The 20804-nt window shown below is 40.9% G+C and overlaps 1 protein-coding gene across 1 annotated transcript in view; it reads left to right on the top strand.

The window, feature by feature from the left end:
• LOC145406606 (uncharacterized) overlaps positions 1-20804 on the top strand; it is a 118544-nt gene that overhangs the window by 92377 nt on the left and 5363 nt on the right. Inside the window, exons 16-21 of the mRNA XM_080277681.1 lie at positions 6537-6666; positions 8899-9093; positions 9779-9914; positions 12458-12550; positions 14748-14799; positions 17397-17540. Of these exons, the coding sequence (XP_080133807.1) occupies positions 6537-6666; positions 8899-9093; positions 9779-9914; positions 12458-12550; positions 14748-14799; positions 17397-17540 (750 nt within the window). The remainder of the gene's footprint in view (positions 1-6536; positions 6667-8898; positions 9094-9778; positions 9915-12457; positions 12551-14747; positions 14800-17396; positions 17541-20804) is intronic.

The raw sequence follows: 20804 nt of genomic DNA, 5'->3' as shown, positions 1-20804 counted from the left end.
TTTCTGAAGTCACATGAGAGGGCTTCAAGCACCATGATAAACAAGGGGCTCAGGACTGACCACTGATGCACACCAACATTCATGGGAAACTCATCACTCAAATCTCCATTCACTCTCACGTGGGTGTGAGCACCCACATACATGGCCATAACCACTCTAACCAGCCATTCCTCAATCAATAGGTTTCTCATTGCCCACTTCACCATCTCCCTAGGGACTCTTTCAAAGGCCATTGCCAAACCAACAAAAACAAAGTACAGATCCCTTGTCTTTCCTATATATTTTTCCTAAAGCTGTTGAACAGTGAATATGGCATCAGTGGTCCCTTTGTCTGGCATAAACCCAAACTGCATATCATCAATATTCACTCTTTCTCTAAGCATACCTTTTAGAACTCTCTCCAGTACCTTCATAATCTGGTCCGAAAGTTTTATGCCTCTATAATTTCCTCTTTCCAGGGCATTACTGTTCCCCTTGTATACATTTACAGTTACGCTCATCAGCCAATCATCTGGGACAACACATTCTTATATAACTGTATTTATCAAATCAATAACTAATCCCACTCCTATATCCCCATAGGCCTGCATTATTTCAGCAGTCAACCTAGACACACTTGCCACCTCCCCCACCTGCATCCTGTCTATTGCTCTGCCCACAGTAGCAGCATCAGTCAGTGGCCGGGGGCCAAACTGGATCTGCCGACTCCAAACGTTTCCTGTTTCAGTCAAACTCCTCATTCAGCAACCGATTATATTGCTTTCTTCAGGCATCTTTAATATCCTCACTGTTTACCACTACCTTTCATTCATCATTCTTCACACACTGCTCACCTATGATATCCCTGTTTTCCTTCTTCATCTGATTTGCCATTGTAAATATCATATTCTTCCTTTCATCCCTAGTTAAGTTATTCAGTAAAAGTCTCTGAGACACACATTTTGCCCTGCATACCTCTTTTCTAGCCCTACGCTTGGCACGCCATTTTCCATTCCCGGAAAAAAACATTCTTTTCTCCTTAACTGCAGCTTCTACACCCTCATCCCACTACCATGTTAATTTATGACTTGGGAGGGGGGGAATTGCCCATCCAAACACTGAATCAGTAGCTCTCAGGAGATTGTTCATGAGAGCTCTTTACTGGTTATTTATTTACACTTCTGTCAGCAGCTCCTTGTTCACCCATCACTCTACTCATCTTGATATAGAAGGCATCCCTGCTGCTTGGTTTTTCAACTTCCATATTTTCCTCCTAGGTGCATAGGTCCTCTTCTTCATCACCCACACCATGTCACATATCAAGAATTTGTGTTGCCACACACACTCTTTGCTCCCTATAACTTTAACATCCCTCACCAACCTTTTGTCGGCCCTCCTGACTAGGAAATAGGCTGTCTTGCTCCTGTTTTCCCCAGACTCGTATGTAATCAACCTATTATCTCTTTTCCTAAATTGTATATTGCACACAATCATGTTCATTGCCTCCCAAGATTGAGTATCGTTTCTCCTATTTCATTTCTCGTATCATATGGGCATCCCCCATGTACCCTTTCGTATCCATGTGCTGCTTCACCTACATGACCATTTAAGTCCTCTCCCACAACTGTGATCTCATCATCCCCCATACCATGTACAACACGTATTAAGTCATCCCAGAATCTGTCTTTTTCTATACAGTCAAGTTGCTTAATCCGCGGCAATTAGAGACTGGTACCTACCCGTGGATTATGAATTCCACGGTTTACAAAGTTAAGAACCAATGGGAAAAAAGGATATTTAGTCTGGACCCTCATGGAACCCCCCTGCAGCACCCTACCTACACCTAACTAGCCAGCAGCAAACTCAAACAGACAGTCTTAGAAATATTCATTGCATGTATTTAATGGAAATAAACTATAATTAAGTGGAAATAAACAATAATTAAGGGGTTGTACTCCTTGTATACTCATTCAGGCCGTACTCGCTAGCCAATCGTGCAAACTTCTCTCCTTTCTCCACTTGACAAATAATGTCCAAACGCTGCTGATAACTAAGAGGAGCCTTCTTCTTGGACCCCAGCTGGGTTGAATGTTGCCTTGGGGGGTTGGGGCTGTCCATAACAGAGCCCAGGGAGAGGTAATCTTGACAAAAAAGAAAAAGGCCGGGTAGCTCTCAGAACTCATGAGGGAACACACGTAGTTGGCGGTTGGTGGGACAGAAAGTAAACAAAACATGGCATCTGTAGTGTGGAAACTTGCCACCAGGGCTGGGCTGTGATTGGCTGCTGGGTCTAGGTTGTCTGTGATTGGCTACCAGCCATGGAGTACATCATGGGTGCCCAGATATTATAAATCTCCTCAACCTCAGTATAACAGACTTCAATAGACCAGATTTCGCTTTTATCAGAATCGATGAGCTACCGGACTCAAGTCTTATATATCAGAAAAAGTCAGATAAAGCCGGAAGCAGTCCGGCATGCCTGACCACTTCAGCCACTTTGGAGCCTAGGAACTGCGTTTTTCGAGTTTTTTCCTCGGAATAAAAAAAAAATAGGGACTGGTTGGGTGTAGTACCACGGATTACAAATCCGTGACTTACAGATATGCGAATTAGGCAACTTAACTGTATCATCTAAGCCAGCCTGAGGAGTGTAAACTGATATAAATGAAAATGTGAGCCTACCAAACAAAATTTTCTCTACTATAATTCTTTCATTCACTCCCATTACATTCATGACATTCCACCCATTTTTTCTTAACCGGGATTCCCACACCACCATATCCATCTGCCATTCCCCGTCAAAATATCTTATACCAATAATCCCTCCTGGCAGTCGTTCTGGCTGATCCTCTTCTGTACCTAACCTCCTGTACTCTGCCAACATCCACCCACCTACTACTCATTGCCTTGACCACTTCCCCCACTGTACCCTTCAAACTATCCACATTCTAAGATGCCACTATGATCCCCATGGGTGATTTAATGTCACCAAGCTTCTGCCTTTTCTCCTTTTTTGCCATGTCATCAAAATTATGGAGAGGGAGAGACAAACCACAGGCCCCATGCACCTGCTCAGTCCCAAGCCCAGGCATGGGACCTGGGACCCATAGCCCACCAGCCATGACCAGTGACTTTGGCAGTGGCCTTGGGGCGTCCTGCCAGGATAGCTACAGGGACACCCTCCAAGTGCACCTTGGCACTGAAACTGCACTTCCATTATGTACCCACCGATAGGACAGCTTCCTGGGGTGCCACTCCTGGGTTCGGGTCCCTCTCTGTTGAGCAGAGGTGGCAGCCTGGGAATATGTCCTGTACCTCTAACACAGATCTGAGCCGCATCCTATCCCAGTCCCATGAAACTACTCTTGCGTAGCCCACATCATGCCTCCCCTCAATAGATCTGTCTCAAGATAAGGGGGGCAAAGTTTTCTGGCTGCATTCCCTTGCTGGCATCAACCCCCATACAGGTCCTCCCCTACATACGAATGGGTTATGTTCCAAGAAACTGCTCATAAGTCAATTTTTTCGTAAGTCGAAAAATGCGTTACTGTATTTACACCTAACCAAGTGAACATCATAGCCTAGCCAAGCCTACCAAGCCTTTTAAACATGCTTAGAACTCTTACATTAGCCCACAATTGGTCAAAATCATTAACACAAACCCTATTTTATAATAAAGTGTTGAATATCTCATGTAATTCCATATAATTGATTGAATATTTTACTGAAAGTACAAATTCATAAGTGCGAAAATTTGTAAGTTGACCATTCATAAGTAGATGAGGACCCGTACATAGTTGGGTATGTTGTGTCATCTGTAAAGCACATGTAGGGTAGTGCATGAGGTATTAGAGAAGTGTTTGGGAGAGTGTGCTTGTCTATTCTCCATTTTAGTGTCATACTGAAAAGGTCAGCAAAGGGGGATGGTCAGTATATTCTAGTAGCTACTGAAACAGGAGCTCCAGCTCTCCCTATCACCACCATTCCCAGTCCCCTTGGGAGTACCACCCTGATTGGCTGGTGCTACAGCCTACTTCCAATAAAGTATCTTATTATTCAGGTTGTGGTAGTTTTTAGGAATACATCTACAGTTTTAAGTGAGGAATCAATGTTCTGGTACTATATTAACCCTGGGTACCCATATGTTTTCTGTATGCTAACATCTTCACTACCCTCATAGCTTGTGTAGCTTAATCAGTAGGTCCTTGGTATGTGTTACCTTTATTGATGCATTGATGCTCTTTTTTTGCTTTTGAGTCTACAGTCAATTCATAGAAATTATCATTGAAAATTTCATTGGTACTTTTAAAAATGGTTTGTCCAATCCCCCATTTTACAGTATCAGGTGCTTGTAAAAAGCTACACAATTTTGCAACACATGCCTAACTTACAATGGGGATTTAGTGTAAATGCATCTCCCAGATGGGTTTACTCAGCTTCAGAAAAACCCTCCTTCCCCCAGAGTAAAGAAGCTTGAAACTTTGGAAGGTACTGTATCTCTTATACTGAAGTAATTCCTTTTATACAATTGTCTTTAATATTTCATACTTATATTTTTATTCTGACTGAAATGTTGAAGGCAGCAGGAGATAGAGGAGCGGGTTTAGTTACTGATTTGATAAACTCAATTTCATATGAATGTGTTGTCCCAGATGACTGACTGAAGAGTGTGATTGTAAATGTGTATAAGGGGAAGGGTGATGCCCTGGAATGAGGAAATTATAGAGGTATAAACCTTTTGGACCAGATAATGAAGGTAATGGAGAGAGTCCTAGAAGGTATGAATATTGATGAGATGCAGTTTGGGTTTATGCCAGGCAAAGAGACCACTGATGCCAAAATTTATTAACCGACAGCTTCAGGAATAATATATAGGAAAGAAGAGGAAGCTGTACTTTGCATTTGTTGATTTGGAGAAGGCTCTCGACGAAGTCTCTAGGGAGGCGGTGAAGTGGGCAATGAGAAAGTTTGGGACTGAAGAGTGGCTGATTAAAGTGGATATGGCTATGTATGTGAGTGCATGCACCCAGATGAGAATTAATGGAAATCTGAGTGACGTTTTTTCCATGAATGTTGGCATGCATGTGCTTAAAGTTCTCTTGTGTAACATCAGAAATGGACTCCCTTGGGAGATGTTGTATGCTGATGATTTGATGTTGATTGCAGAGAATGAAAGGGAGGCAGAGGAAAGATTTAGGAAATGGAGAGATGGAATGGAGCGCATGGGTTTGAGAGCAAATCAGATAAAACAAGTGACAGTATCTAGGGCTGGTGGCAATATTGTCAAAGCAGAGGGAGTGTGGCCATTTGCAGTGTGCCACAAGGATGTTGGAATTGTGCAGTTTGCCACAACGATGCGGGAATTGTGCAGTTTGCCACAGGTGTGTGGGAAGTAACTCCATCTTGTGCAGTACTTGTAATAAATGGGAGCAGAGATGCAGTAGTATTAGAGGTAGACTGTGAAATAATGTTGATTTTGTGTGTGTGGTGTGTCTGGGAGAGCATACAGAGATTGTCAGGCATGATAGAAGTGATTTTGCTGGAGAGTCTCTTGTGTGCAGTGGGAGGGGTCATTATTTGGGGAACATGTTATGTGCTGGAGATGGAGTTGGAGCTAGCTCAGTGGCTAGGGTAATTAGTGATTGGAGGAAGTTCAGGGAGCTGTTGCCTTTCCTAACATTGAGAGGGCTCTCCCTCCGTGTTAAGGGATCAATGTATGTGGCATGTCATAGGAGTGTAATGCTGTATGGTAGTAAGACCTGGGCAGTAGGGGAAGAGGATATTCATAGGTTTTTTTACAGAAATGACTGATTAGGTGGATGTGTAGTGCATCCTTGAATGAAAGGCCTTGGGGGACTAGGATTGCGATTGAAGAGTTGAGAGGAAGGATGAGACTGGAATGTATTGGTGTTGTAATGCTGAGGGGTAGATTAAGATGGTTTGGGCATGTTGAGAGGATGGAAGACGACAGTTGGGTGTGCAAGATGGAAGTGTGAACATTGAGGGTAGGGTTGTGAAAGCCAGACCAAAAAAGACCCGGGACAAGGTCAAAGAGTGTGACTTGTAGGATAAGGGGCTGAACAGGGAGGCTGCCAGAGATTGAGCAGCGGACAGAGCCGCCATTATGTGACCAAAGCCTACGCATGCAACCATGTTGGAGCCTTTATAAATGATAAGATTTTTATTTAGACTGTGTACTGTATAGACTTCATGGTCTGTTCCCTGAGACCCAGCAGCCCTTTGTACCATAGACAAGTCACCACTTAGTTGCTAATACACACTAGCCATCTTTAATACATGTTAGGGCTGTCCATTCAAGACTGGTGTATGTTATCAAGAAGGGTATTTTTATGGCATATTAGTGGGTTGCTAATACACACTATCCATCTTTAATACATGTTAGGGCTGTCCATTCAAGACTGGTGTATGTTATCAAGAAGGGTATTTTTATGGCATATTAGTGGGTTTTGATCAGTAAAGTCTGCTTTAATGAAATTTGAATTTTCAGACTTCCCACTTCCAACTTGTAATCAGATACAATTGTCTGTCTTTTCCAGATTCTTGCTCGATCTTTCAAAAATCAATGAATTTGCTGAGCGCACAGCCTGTTTTATGTTCCAGGCCACCTTTGCTGAAGAGTTAGATGTGATCCATGGTCGTGTGAATATGCTTCAGATGACTATAGATGTAAGTTACCATCATCATCATAATCACCATTGTCATGGTCATCATCATAATCATGACCCATTTTCCCACCTAAGGATGAGGTAAGGTAGAGTCCTGAAACAATGACAGAGAAAATACTAAGGTGAGAGATCATAATCATCATCAACAGCATCATTACCTTTTTTCCTAACCTAATGATGGGGTGGGGTAGCATCCAGATGCAAGTAATGAGGAAGTATGAAAGTGGGGGAATTATCAAGATCATCACCATCATTGTCTTTGCTATTGTCAGTACATTTATCATCATCATCATCATCATCATCATTACATTTTTTTCCCACCTATTGATGGGGTGAGGTTGTATCCAGAAGCAAGGAAATAGAATGTATAAAAGTAGAAGTGTTGATCATCATTAATACAGTCATCTTCATTTCTGTCATCATTATCATCATCATCATCACCATGATAATTTTATATATATATATATATATACATGATCGGATCTTGAATTTGGCTCTCTATTGTATTTTGTTTTTCTCTTGGAGGGAACTGTTACTGCGGGCTCATGGCCTTTGGTTCCTTCTTCCTTGCATAAAAAATATATATATATATTTTAGTACTCAGTGCCAAGGGTAGTACTTATGTTTCCATCACAGCAGCTCGAATTACACACTGTTTCAGAATGTAACGCATGCCAGGTGGTGCTATTTATTTTTTTTATTGTACCAACATATCCAATGGTTTTCCAGTACTTCATTGATGGTGATGGAACATGTTACATGAAATGTTTGTGACAGATATATGAAATACACAAAAACTGTGTGAAGGAAGGATACTCCTTGATGTTTAGGGAGGAAGGAGATATATGAAAAGCAGTATTCAGTGCTGGCAAGGGATTGTTTACAAACTTTTGCTAGTAACAGCACATGGATAGGGTACCAGAGAATGTCTTTGAAAGTGAGATTGAGGATACTGTTGGAAGAAAGGAACTCTGTATTATAGCCAGGTCTCCACAAATGGGGGGGGGGGGGTCAAGGTGAAGGAAAGTCCTGTTCCAGAGGTGGTGGTGGGGGCATTGCTGCACAGCATGCACACACTGAATAATCTGTAATTTCAATTTGGTGGGACAGTGGGAAGACCTGAGCCCTCTTAGGCTATGCCACTGGAGGGACTGTGTGCACTGTAGAAGAAGAGTTTGGGAGAGTGCACATGGAAGCAGGAGGAAGAGGAGTGACAGAATGAGAGGTGTGTCAAGATGGCATAGCCTGTGGTTAGTTTTGCTATGATCATCTCCTCTAAGTGTTCCAAGGTGAAAGGAAGGCATTGAAGATGATGGTGATGATGAGAGAATTTCACTGGCAAATCCAAGACATTTTGGTAGAGGAAATAAAACTGTATCCTCTGTCTAAAGTGGTGAACTTTATTTTGCAACTGTGATTAGCAGGTCCCAACTTAATACATATTCACTTACTACTCTCTCATAATATGGTAAGGAAATTCCATGAGGGACACCCTTGACACAGTGTACAAGTTGGTCATCACTAAGCAAGCACAGTACACAATAAATGATTATGAGTGTAACAACTTACACTAATGTCTGTCAGTAAAATAATTTTATCGTATTATTCTTGTATCTACTCTTATATCTAAGTTACAAACTTTATACATGGAAATACATGCACCAACACAGAGAATAATACTAATCTACTCTTAGTTAAGTAGTTATGAAACTTGTACATAATTCTGTGAAAAATTTGTCGGACTCTGAAAATTGTATCACTGAGTTTTGAGTCATTGCTCACTTTATTGTATGGAAGTGGATCTTTATGTATTTCCACAACTGTACATGTCAGCACAGGATTAGACAGTTTTGTATTATGTATAATATTAAATATGATTTGCCTATAATATGAACAGATAATCTTTCATTCTGGAATGTAATCTGTACAACCATTTTGCTTTGGTGCCAGTTTTATAAACACATTTATTGTGTTAGCAAACTGCTGTACAGTACATTATCATTTTTTTTTTTTTTTAGGGAAATTGTGCTATGTATAGCCTAACTATACAATAAAAACTCAGGCAGTAGTTAGAGAAGTACAAGAATTAGTAATGAGTGTTGGTTTTTAATTGTAGCTGCTGCTCACAAATGACAGTATTAAGAGAATATTTTTGGGTTCATATTAGCACTCAAGACCTCAGGCAGTAGTTAGAGAATTACAAGAATTAGTAATGAGTGTTTTTTTTTTTCAGCTGCTGCTCACAAGTGATAGTATTAAGAGAATATTTGGGTTAATATTAGCACTTGGGAACTACATGAATGGTGGCAACCGAACCAGAGGGCAGGCTGATGGGTTTGGTTTAGAAATTTTGCCAAAACTCAAGGATGTGAAGAGCAAGGATTCATCCTACACTCTACTACATTTTGTTGTAAATAAATACATAGAGGTAAGTTGTTGATTTGACTGCTGAACTGATATCTAGTGAAAAACTGCACATTGTTCTGATAATATTAAACAGATTGAATCCCATGAATCCAGTGATTTTTTTTTTTTTTTTTTTTTAAGTATATTCTTGCCATATCCAGAAAACTGTATTCAGCTTTGGTTAAACATTTTGACCTGGAGGGGCAAAGAAAAACCTTGTGTAACCTCTGCACTGCTAGAGCTCCTTTGTAATGTGGGTAAAATTATTTGGTAGTACCTATCAACCTACCTCTTTACCTGAAGACAAACACGTTAATCCCTGAGGGGGTGGTAACAAAAAATTACCTCCATGTCACTCTGTTCTCTGTTGTCAGACAGTCAGTCATCTCACACCACTCTCACTTGTACATCTCTCTGCCCCATCCCTCCATCTAACCCTCTGTCTCTCCCTCCTCCCTATTCTACCGTATCTTTCCACCCCATACCTTCATCTCATTTTCAGCCTCTCTGACCCCTCTGTCTCTCAGTCTTACTCAGATACACTATCTTAGTCAATATCTCGCTCTCTGTTTGCTCTGTATGGGTAAACCGTCTCAGGATACTCCTCTTAATGTTTGCCAGCACATCCATATAACCACCACAAAGTCGAACAGCTCCTTTGATATGAAATATCTTGCATTCCATAACTGACTAATTTATGCTTTCAGAAATATGAGGGAGAGTTAGCTGGCACTGATAGGGTTCAGCTGCCCATCCCAGACCCGTACATTGTTGAACGAGTCTCCAATGTAAAATTTGAAGATCTGGAGGCTGACATTAAGGAAATAGAAAAGAATCTTAAAGGCAAGTGAAGTTCTTTCTAAAGTAATCATTATGCATAGCTTAGATTTACTAGCATTATATATTGGTAATAATGGAACTCTGAGAGACAATTTTCCTTTAGTTTCCTTTTAACTTAACAGAAAAAAAAAGCAACTTATAATGAGGACTTATTGTATAAATATAAATAGCTGAATACAAACTGTTCAAAATATTTGAGGAATGGAGCTTTCTGGATTGGCAACATTTCCAAACTTGTGAATCTTACCCATATATCTAACAGGAACAACATTAATATTTAATACTGCAATTACTGTACAGCTGTAGAATGTGTTCACTGGTTTAAGTGGAAGAATGATCATCAGTGTACCTATAGAAATAGGCCACACAATCACTGATGTACCATTCAGTTCCCCTGAAAGATGGTTTACCTCACAGGCCTCAGTTTTCCTGTATTAGATGTTGTAGTTATTGTGAACCAAGCTGGCTACTTCATAGATCTTTTGTAGATATTATGTTGAAGGATTGTCTGTGTTAAAAGAGTGAGCTGCATGAGGTGAATAAGTGTGTTGTGGTGTGAAAGGGTGCATAATGGATCACATAGTTATACTGTGAGAATGAGGTGGAATTATGTAGGGCATTCCATCAAAAAGTAAGACCACCCCAAGGCAGGAGAGAATGCAGGTGGCAAGTGGGCTGGCATAACTTTACATGGGCTATATTGTTTCAGCTTAGTAAGATTCCGAGCACCATTTTTTTTAGTGGTATTATGGACAGTACACCTTGTTATTCTTTTGTATGCTATTTATATACTTTGTTTATTAGCATGTAGTATGGAGAAATAAACTTACAAGGAAGAGCTGTTACAGTGCCTACTATTCGGTCAAGAATACACTTTCATGTGTTTAGCACCTGATCACATTTGTTTAACCCCTTACCTGCGGGGATGGCTGGACTGTGCCAGGCCCCTCCTGCGGGGATAGCCAGAAATCTAGACAATATACGATAAATTAGCTACTTCCAGGTCAGTGGAAGTATCACTTATCCTTTTCCCTTTTTTTTATACATTTTTTAGTATGAGAATAGGTCATAAGGGATATTTCAGTGGGTAATGAACAGGGAAAATTAGTGACCACGTGCATGTGGGGTGTTGCCAGATGATAAATTAGCTGCTTCATGGCCAATGGCAGTATCAGTTAGCCTTTTCCCTTTTTTATTATATATTTTTTAGTATGAGAAAAGGGCATAAGGCACATTTCAATGGAAAAAGCAAATGGAAAAAAACGGCCTGGAGTTGCGTTGCGAGGCCAGGCTGTAGCTAGGCAGCGGAGGGGCTAAGGGAGGCGAGGTGGGGAGGCGAGGCAAACACAGAAAAATGGCTAAATTGGTTACACTGGATGCGAGTACTAGTGGTATTAGCAGCACTGCCTATAGCTACACGCTGGCAGTGCTGATAGATGATACAAGACCGCACTTGAAAGCCCAGGCGATTTAATAAATCCCTGGATCACGTAAGTGATGCCCCGCTGTATGGTACTTATGTGATGAGCGTCACGGTAGTGATGGCCCATGGGTAAGAGGTTAACTCTTTTGCTGCTAAAATTTCCCTTTGATGAACAAAATTTGGTACTGTTGTTAGTTTAAATAAAATTTCTGTGTGTTATCTGCAAAGGAAGGGTGTTTCTGACCATTGTTGAAACCTTTGACTTCTAAGATTTCATCATCATTTTCATCATCTATACCTCTTTTCTCACTGTATGGATGGGGTGAGGTAGGATCCAGAGAACCAGAAAAAGAAAAAAATATATATATAAGGAAAAGCTAACCATAGTCTTCCTAGTTGAATCAGTCACACTCTCATTCACTCATCTTGTGTTAGCCTTATTAACATTACAGCATAAGGTGTATCAGTAGCAGATTATGGGTTCCTGAAGCTGGTCTTTACCCCTTGCTGAGCTGCAGACCTCATGTGAGGCACAAGAGTCATCCTGGAGCAAGCTGCAAGCCTCATATGAGGTACAGTTTCCATTGCTTATAAAACAGTGACTTATGGGAGGTAAAATTCCATACAAAGAATCAGCCCAGCATGGGTTAAGGCTGTATATAACTACATCAGGAGATGACAAGAATAAAATGAAAAAGACATCACAGGCTGAAATGGTTAACCCTTTCACTGTGCATGTTGCAGTACAGTAGTTTGTTTGGGCCAACATCGAAAGATTTTGGTCAACATATAGTAACCTTTGCAGTTAAGTAGTCAGAGGCTTTAACCCCTGCTGGACTGATTCTTTGTAAGGTAGTTTACCTTCCCTGAGCCACTGTTTTATAACTTTATGTAAATTGTACCTCATATGAGGCTTGCAGCTTGGCCCTTGAAGACCTTCATTGTACCTCAAAGGAGGTCTGCAGCTTGGCAAGGGTTAATAAACTCAGGTATAAGTGGCCTTCCCAAAGTACAATAAAATCAAGTGGTAACAACAAAATTAAACTAAAAATAATGTTACATTGATTCAAAGTGTTAAATAGAACAACCTAAAATGGAGATTAACCTCCATGTCTTCCCTCAGTGTGTGAAAACCGAGCGGAAAAGGTGATAAAGAAGTCTGATGAGGAGCACCTTCAGCCATTCAAGGATCGCATGATGGAATTCTTCGTTAGAGGTGAGTAACAGTGTCAGTGTCCAGGAATTAACTGTATCCTGAAAATAACTAAGTGAAAAGAGAAAGCATGGTGGTCTAGTGATTAGGATGTCCAAGTCAGAGTGACAGCCCTCCCTAGGTCCAATCCCCATTTGGCGACTGTAAGTTTTTCGATCATGTAATGCCACCAAGGGAGGTAGGCTGTTCATTTACCCTTAAATATACAACATTGGACTGTGATAGCCTGACCTTGGGCCCCTACACCTCAGAGGGGGTAAAATGGGATTGGCTGAAAGAGAAAACTTTACACCATTCAGAACTGATTATAAAGATAGGGACATGTTCCAAAATTTCACAGGTCATACAACCAGCAATGTAAGTTGGGAAAAACTGCTAATTAGCTTCATAGATAGCACTGAAATTTAACAGGCAACATTTTTTGCCATTTACTGTGGATTTAATAGCAAACTAGGACATAAGAAAGGTAACAAAGCATGGACTTAATGTATACGAGGAGGAACTACTGTATATGTAATGTTAACTCCATTCTGTATAGTAATGACCTTTACAGTTATTCTTGCTATTGTTAGACTGTTTTATTTAGATGGGGAAGACCTCTAGTATACGGTCAAGTCGCCTAATCCGCAGCAATTAGAGACTGGTGCCCACCAGGGGATTGCGAATTCCATGGTTTACAAAGTTAAAAACCACGGGGAAAAAAGGATATTTAGTCTGAACCCTCGTGGAACCCCCTTACAGCACCCTACCTACAAACTTCTCTTCTTTCTCCACTCGACGAATAATGTCTAAACGCTGCTGATAACTGAGAGGAGCCTTCTTCTTGGACCCAGCTGGGTTGAACATTGCCACGGGGGGTTGGGGTCATCCATAACAGAGCATAAGAGAGGTAACCTTGACAAAAAAAAGGCCAGGCAGCGCTCGGAACTCACGGGGGAACACACGTAATTGGCGGTTGATGGGACAGGAAGTAAAAAAAAACATGGCAGCTGTAGTGTGCACACCTGCCACCAGGGCCGGGCTGTGATTGACTGCTGGGTCTAGGTTGTCTGTGATTGGCTAGCAGCCGCAGAATACATCGTGGGTGCCTGGATATTATAACTCTCCTCGGAAATGAGCCACTTTGGAACCTAGGAACTCGTTTTTTTTTTTTTTTTTTCCATGGAATATAAAAAATAGGGACTGGTTGGGCAAAGTACTGTGGATTACAAATCCATGGCTTACAGATACGCAAGTTAGGCAACTTGACTTTAGCTGGAGAGGTATATGAGAGAGGGGGGTGTGAGTTGGGAGCAGGGCAGTGAAATGGCGGGGGACAGGGTGACGTGGAGGTGATTTGTTTGTGGCCACCCCAAATGGGATTGAGGCGTCTGGCAATAGATAGATAGACTTTAGCTGGTTTGTTTCCATCTGATGGAACTGGATCATCCGCAACATGCATAATGAGCCATCTGCATGAAGTCATATTAGTCTCAGCTGAGGTAGGAATGACTCCCTTGTTGCTAGAGAGATACCCTCCAATCTGATTACATCTGGCCTTCAGCTAAGCTGAAAAGTCATTATGGATTGTTGTCAGGTGAAAACAAACTTACTAGAGTAATGTGATTAATGAAGACTGTATTTAAACCCTCCAATTGGAAAGGTCTTTCCCAAGGTCTCCCAGACTTGTTAAAATGGTCTTTTGAGCAAAAATACAATTTAGAACATATCATCACTGTGAAGGAGACAAAATATTGGTATGATAGATATGTATCACTCTAAGCCATGGATATTCCAAAATATCTCACCTTTATTTGCTTTATCCATATAATTGGTATGGTAACAGTGTGGGAAACTGACAGATCAGCTTTACAGGCACCATTGATGATTTGACAGTTTTTATTAATCTTCCATGGACTTAGCAAAATTAAGGTGAGAAAAATGTATAACTGTTTACATTATACTACAGTACCTTGCCATACCTTCCTAGGTTTTGACTACCTTTGGGTTAGTTCTTAAAAATATGTGTGGGCTGCCCATTGAACAAAGCCTATGATATGTATTAGTACATGTAAGTGTTATAGATTATTGTGTTGAGGCAGTTGTATTACTATATATAAGTTTGTTGAATAAGTTACAAAATTTTATTTATAGGATTCACAGTAGTTTAAGAAGTATTTAAAATGGAATCTCTCAACTAAAATGCTGTTATTAATTTCAGCCAAGAAAGAACTTGCAACTGAGAATGAAAATATAAACGAGTGCAAGCTCCAGTAAGTATATAGCAGATCTTGTTCAGTATAAACACTTTTGTTTATATTAAGACAGCACAAGTACAGTTGGCCAGAGGAAATTGTATACACCTATGCTCTTTGTTGGAGAGATTTTAATTGATAAAATTGCCCTGAACAGCACTGAGAAAGGAAAGAATACCGAGAATCCAGAGTGGTTTCCATCATTAATACTGTATTATAAAAACATTTGTTGTGAATTTGTTATACTTTTTGTGTTTGTATTTCTTCCGTGCGTATGCTTCTTCCAGTAGCCAACTGTACATGAATTTTATGTAGAGATATGTGTTATTTAGTGCAAAAGAAAAAAAAATCATTTCTGCACACTGCTTCTTGGTTCAATTGTAATGTTAAGCAGCAGTGGTACTTTAGGCAGTTTTACTGAACCTAGGAATGAATTTTTGTATTTCAGGGGTTAATAAAGGCTGTATCTAATATCTCCAGTTTGAAAGCTCTCCCAGACTGAACAATTTCATCTTGATGTAGTAGTAGTTGTAGCCCAAGGGTCATATGAATATGAACCCAGTAGACTGCAGGACGATGTAATTTCTGCAGCTGCATGCTTCGTAGTTCTCAGACTCACAGCCCAAGTCTCAAATCCATATGAGATTAAAGCAAAACACAAAAGCCTTGCTTGATACATGCACTGCATTGGCTCACGGTACACTGTAAATATGGTCATCACAATCCACATAAATAATCTCAACTGGTTAATGATTCCTCTCCAACTACTGTATTTCCTATTTACTTTTTTCTTTTTCTTTTCTTAACTATCACATTTGTAACAAATGTACAGTGACCTTGCATCCAAGGTGCACTTCTTTAGTAGTAATTACCTCTAGTATGGTAGTCATAATATTCAGCAAAAAAATATATATACTGTATAAATGTCAGGTCCAGTTTGCCTAGCCCTGGGCTCCTACACTTCTCATGGGGCAACATAGGATTGGATGATGGATGGAATGATGAATTAAGTACAGACAACCTTTAGTATGGCATGCTTCCACAAGTGTGCATGAAAGCCAGAGAGTTGGGGGAGGGGGGGTCTGGTATTCTGGGCAGTTGAGAGGTGTCACAGCCAGTGAGAACATGCATTGGCTGGGAGAGGTGATTTCACTGAGCATCAGTCTCCTTGTGCTCGCTGGCATGCTAACACTATAATACAGCGGGGTCTCCCAATATGCAAGAATATAGTTGACAAAATGTGCCACATACTGGAAATTTCACATATTAGAAACCATTGAATCAATGGAAATAAATGTATTTGGTCAGTCACCCTATTTTTGTCACCTACAGTACCTCCCCACTATTGGCTGTCATTTTAAGAAAGCCTTTTGCACAAAGAAAGATAATAGAACTGTGAATGTAGTGTGCTAGGCAGCACTCCATTTGTATAACTGCGGGATTAGCTAGTTACTGTGCCTGTCCGCTGTCTCCATAAGTCTTGACGGTTTGTAAAATCCACCCCTTGTTCTCGAGAATGTTCCTCATTGCTGATTCGCCTATGCCAAGGTCACGTCCAGTGTTTGAGTTCCTTTTACCTTGTTATTCAGCTCTATAACCTTCATTTTCAGCTCCAAAGTGATCCCCTTATTCTTGGAATGAAGCAGTGGAGCCATGATGTAACAGGTGGGCAAGAGCGGGTCTTGTACAATGCTAAAAATACTGTACCACAGTATGTGATGCAGCGCAGGCAGATACAGACCGAAAGTCTTGAGACTTGAGAGACGCCGTGAGGGAGGGAAAGGACCGGAAACCAATCAGCCATATGGTGGTGGCTTTGTATACTATCATTTTGAGCGGGAACACCATTTTTCCCTTGCTTTTAGACAACGGACTCGTGCCTAGAGTCACATTTCGCGTATTAAAATATTATATTTTGTTCGTGAGTCAAGTTTGCACATTGAGTGTTCTGCATATTGAAATCCTGCACACTGGGAGACCCCACTGTACTGTAGCATGTTGGACAGTACCATTGTGTGCGTGTGTGCGTGCATGCATGCGTGCGTGTGTGTGTGTGTGTGTGTGTGTGTGTGTGTGTGTGTGTGTGTGTGTGTGTGTGTGTGTGTGTGTGTGTTTTTGTGCTACCTGCCCTTATTAATCATGCCCAGTTGCAGTTTTGTGTGTTTGTGTATCACTATTTACAACATTCTAGGGACCTTTGTACCTTAACTTAGAATCTTGTTTGATCTCAGTAACTTTCATCATAAAATGTATTATTTGTCCAATATGGAATAAGTCCAGTAAAGCAGTGTTGTCCGATCTAATTACTGTACTGGACACAAGGTCGTTGTACTCAGAAACAGGGTTATGATAATGGTGATAGTTTGTTATATTAGTTAGGATGCTTAAGCCCTTACCTACAAGGATGTCATATTTATATTCCATTTGTGCTGTCTCCAGAGACTTTGTCATTAGGAGAGACTTGCTGAATTACAGGGGTTAGATAATTGTCTTAGCTGACTCCTTCAGTACTAGGGATCCCTCCTGAGTAAAGTAAAATAATCTGGTATAAGCTTGATGAAAAGGAAAAGTATGTCATTGTAAAGATGGGTTAATACATAATTCTCACTTGACAGATTTGACATGGTTATGAAGTACTTCCAGTTTGTTGGCAAGGGAAAGGAGGTGACACCTTTTGACTTCTTTAGTGTGTGGTCACCATTCTGCAATGACTTCATGACAATATGGCAGAAAGAACAACACAAGATTATGAAGCAAAGGTTAGTTGTATGCAGCACTTTTAAGAAGCTAATTAAACTGGTTGATCATGGTACAGAAGGCTCTTGATATTCGATTAATCTTACTTCGATGTTTTGTACCTCGATCGGACTCGCCCGCTCGTCCAAAATTCGTACTTGGATTTCAAAAGTCGCGCTTCAATCACTCAGGCCTGGTTGCAAGCGCAAGTCGATGCTCATCTGTTCATCTGTCATGCCATCTATCGGCCACTTGGTGAAGCTTGCCCTCATTCAAACGTTTGAAATCTTTTTTGTGATGACGGAGGCAATGAAAGCATCAACAGCAGTGGCCACGGTGATTGTGACAAGGACAAGGAAGCAGGTGTACACTCAAGCGGGGTTGAGACGAGCGCGAGTGATGGCAGCGAGGGTGGCAGTGGTGGCTGGCAACAGTGACTCAACCACCGCCTCAGAACCAACACTCAACCACATAAGCTTCATTCCTTCTATTTAAAGTGAGTGGAACCTGTATTTCTTGCTTTTCTTGCTAATAGTAAGTAAATATGTACTAAATATAAGCAAATATATGGTTGTGTTATGATTTTGGGTGGGTATAAATGTACAGTATACGTAAATGATGATGTAGATTTGTTGGCGACACGCCGGTCCCATTTATTTATTTTCCGTAAGTTTATCAGTTCGCGCTTCGGTAAATCGCATTTCAATCGTTTTTTTCAGTCCCAAAACTGATTGAAGATCGAGAGCCTTCTGTACGGTATAATGTTGATTTTACGTGAAACGATATTAAATTATCAATTTAAAACAACACATAGTTGACTATATATTTTCAGTTTAAAGCAAATACTTCTAATTTTATGCAAGTTAAATTTGGTGCATCTGTGTAAACAAGTTTGGCACCCAATGTTTCCTGCCAGGCACCTCTCTAGGCATTTCTCCTGCACCCCGGCCCATGTTTTGTAACTCACCACAAAGTAGTTTTGCCATTTCGTGGAATTTTGTCTGCTTATATGGAAAAACAAGTGAACAACGAACATGGATGTGGACAGGTGGACATCATTCCCCACCAGCGTGGAATTTTTTAAACACTACTCATTCATATTATTTTTAAGGAATAAGAGGGATTTTATTATGGTTGGGAGGCATTAACATGTATTGTTATTCAGACCCTTCACAGTTAAATAAATGAATATGTAGCATTTGTTTATAATACAGAACTGTCATTTAAAACAAGGAAGAATATGTCATGGAACAGTCGACTCTCACCCACCTGACAATATCATCTCTTCTTACTGAAAAAATTACTTTACAATTATTTACAGGGCACATGCCAACCATTAGCAGTCCACACTTACTTTGTTATGGTAAAGAACTACCAAAACAGTGTTGTGAATCTTGTACAGTGGATCTACTAGAAAACTTGGATGTGGGTAAACTTACTTGTCTCTTGGTTGGTTATTGCCATAATCAACATTTGCTGAGGGTTAGTGCCCCTCCCCGGAAAACAACTAACTAAAAAAACAAACAAGAAGCCTCGGACAAGGACTGACCAAACGATGACGACCCAGGACCGGACAAAGGACTTGGTAATGAGTACATAGAATGTAAGAGGAGCGAATGATAAGGTGAAAGAGAGAGAGATTGTCCAGGTGCTTGAGGATGCGAAAGTGGATGTATGTGGAATAACTGAAACAAAATGGAGAGGAGAAAGTGTGAGAGAATGGGAGTATGGATGGGGTATATGTGCAGGAGTAGATGAGAATGAGAGGGCAAAGGAAGGAGTGTGTATAGTTGTGAGTAAAAGATGGAAGAAGAGCATAAGACAGTATGGATCAGTTGGGTCAAGGATTGTGTGGGTAAAGTTGAAAGTTGGAATACAAATGTGGGCGATTGTGTGTGTGTATGCGCCAACACAAGATCGTGCTAGAAAAGTGAGAGAAGAGTTCTGGACAAATGTGGAAGTGTGCATGGAAAAGTTTGGAAGGAATGAGAGAGTGTTTTTGATTGGTGATATGAATGGTAAAGTTGGTATTGTGAAGGTGGATGGAATAGTTGGTGAGTGGGGTGTGCCTGTTGAGATAGATGAGAATGGGAGTGCGTTAGTGGACATTTGTGCTGGGAGGGGGTTGGTGATAGCCAATACCCTCTTCAGGCATAAAATGATCCACAGGTATACATGGCGAGTGATGAGAAGGGTGGGTGGTGAACTGAATGAAAGGAAGGCAATGATTGATTATGTGTGTGTGGATGAAAGGATGCGAAGATGTGTAAAGGATGCAAGAGTATATAGAGGTTGGGGGAGTGGACTTTCTGACCACTACTTGGTGGTGGCCAGAATTAGGATGCAAGTAAGATGGAGGAATAGAAGAAGGGAAAGACGAGAGGAAGGAGTAGTTGCAAGGAGAGTGGAAAGGTTACAACAGGATGAGAAAAAGGCAGAGTATAAGAGAGAAGTGGAGGAACGATTGGGCAAATATGAATAGGAGCAGATGGGAGACGTGGAAGGTATGTGTAAGATATTTACAGAAGAAATATGTGCAGCATGTGATGTGGTGTGTGGAAGGAAGAGAAGACGGAGGGGGGTGCAAGGAACAGCGTGGTGGACTGAAGAGGTGAAACAGGCTGTTGCACAAAAGAAGAAAGCATACAATGAATGGATGAGAAATAGGGGCGTGGAAGAAGTTGAGAGGCGGAAGAGAAAGTTATATGTAGAAAGAAAGAAAGAGGTGAAAAGATTAGTAAGAGAGAGTAAGAAGAGAGTGGATGAGGAATTTGGAAGGAATTTGAGTGTAAAATGGAGGGACTGTAAGAAAATGTTCTGGAGAGAAGTGAAAAGAGTAAGACAGGGTGGAAGTGAAGTTAGCAGGGGAGTGAAAGATAAAAATGGTAGATTACTAGTGGAGAAGGGAGAAAAAGTGAGCAGATGGAGAGAACACTTTAAGGAATTGTTGAACGTAGAGGATGGAAGTAATGCGAGTATAAGTGGCTGGGGAATGGCTGGGAGAAGGAGGGAGGTGAGAAGACAGGAAGAAATCAGTAGGATAGAAGTTGTGGAAGCAATGAAGAAAGTTTAATCGGGGAAAGCCCCAGGAATTGATGGAGTGTGTGGTGAAATGCTAAAGCATGGGGGAGAGATAGTAGTAGAATGGATGTGGAAGATGTGCAGATTGGCCTGGGAGGAAGGTAGAGTCCCGGAGGATTGGAAGTCAGGTATAATTATTCCCTTGTACAAAGGGAAAGGGGAAAAAGAAGTGTGTGGTAATCATAGGGGCATTTGTCTTCTTAGTA

Source organism: Coenobita brevimanus, chromosome 71 (assembly GCF_032717465.1).
Source record: "Coenobita brevimanus isolate Jiangsu-jjx chromosome 71, ASM3271746v2, whole genome shotgun sequence".
In the NCBI taxonomy this organism is placed as follows: Eukaryota; Metazoa; Arthropoda; class Malacostraca; order Decapoda; family Coenobitidae; genus Coenobita; species Coenobita brevimanus.
The sequence above is the reverse complement of the archived record's forward strand: the minus strand, read 5'-3'. Positions and strand labels throughout refer to the sequence as shown.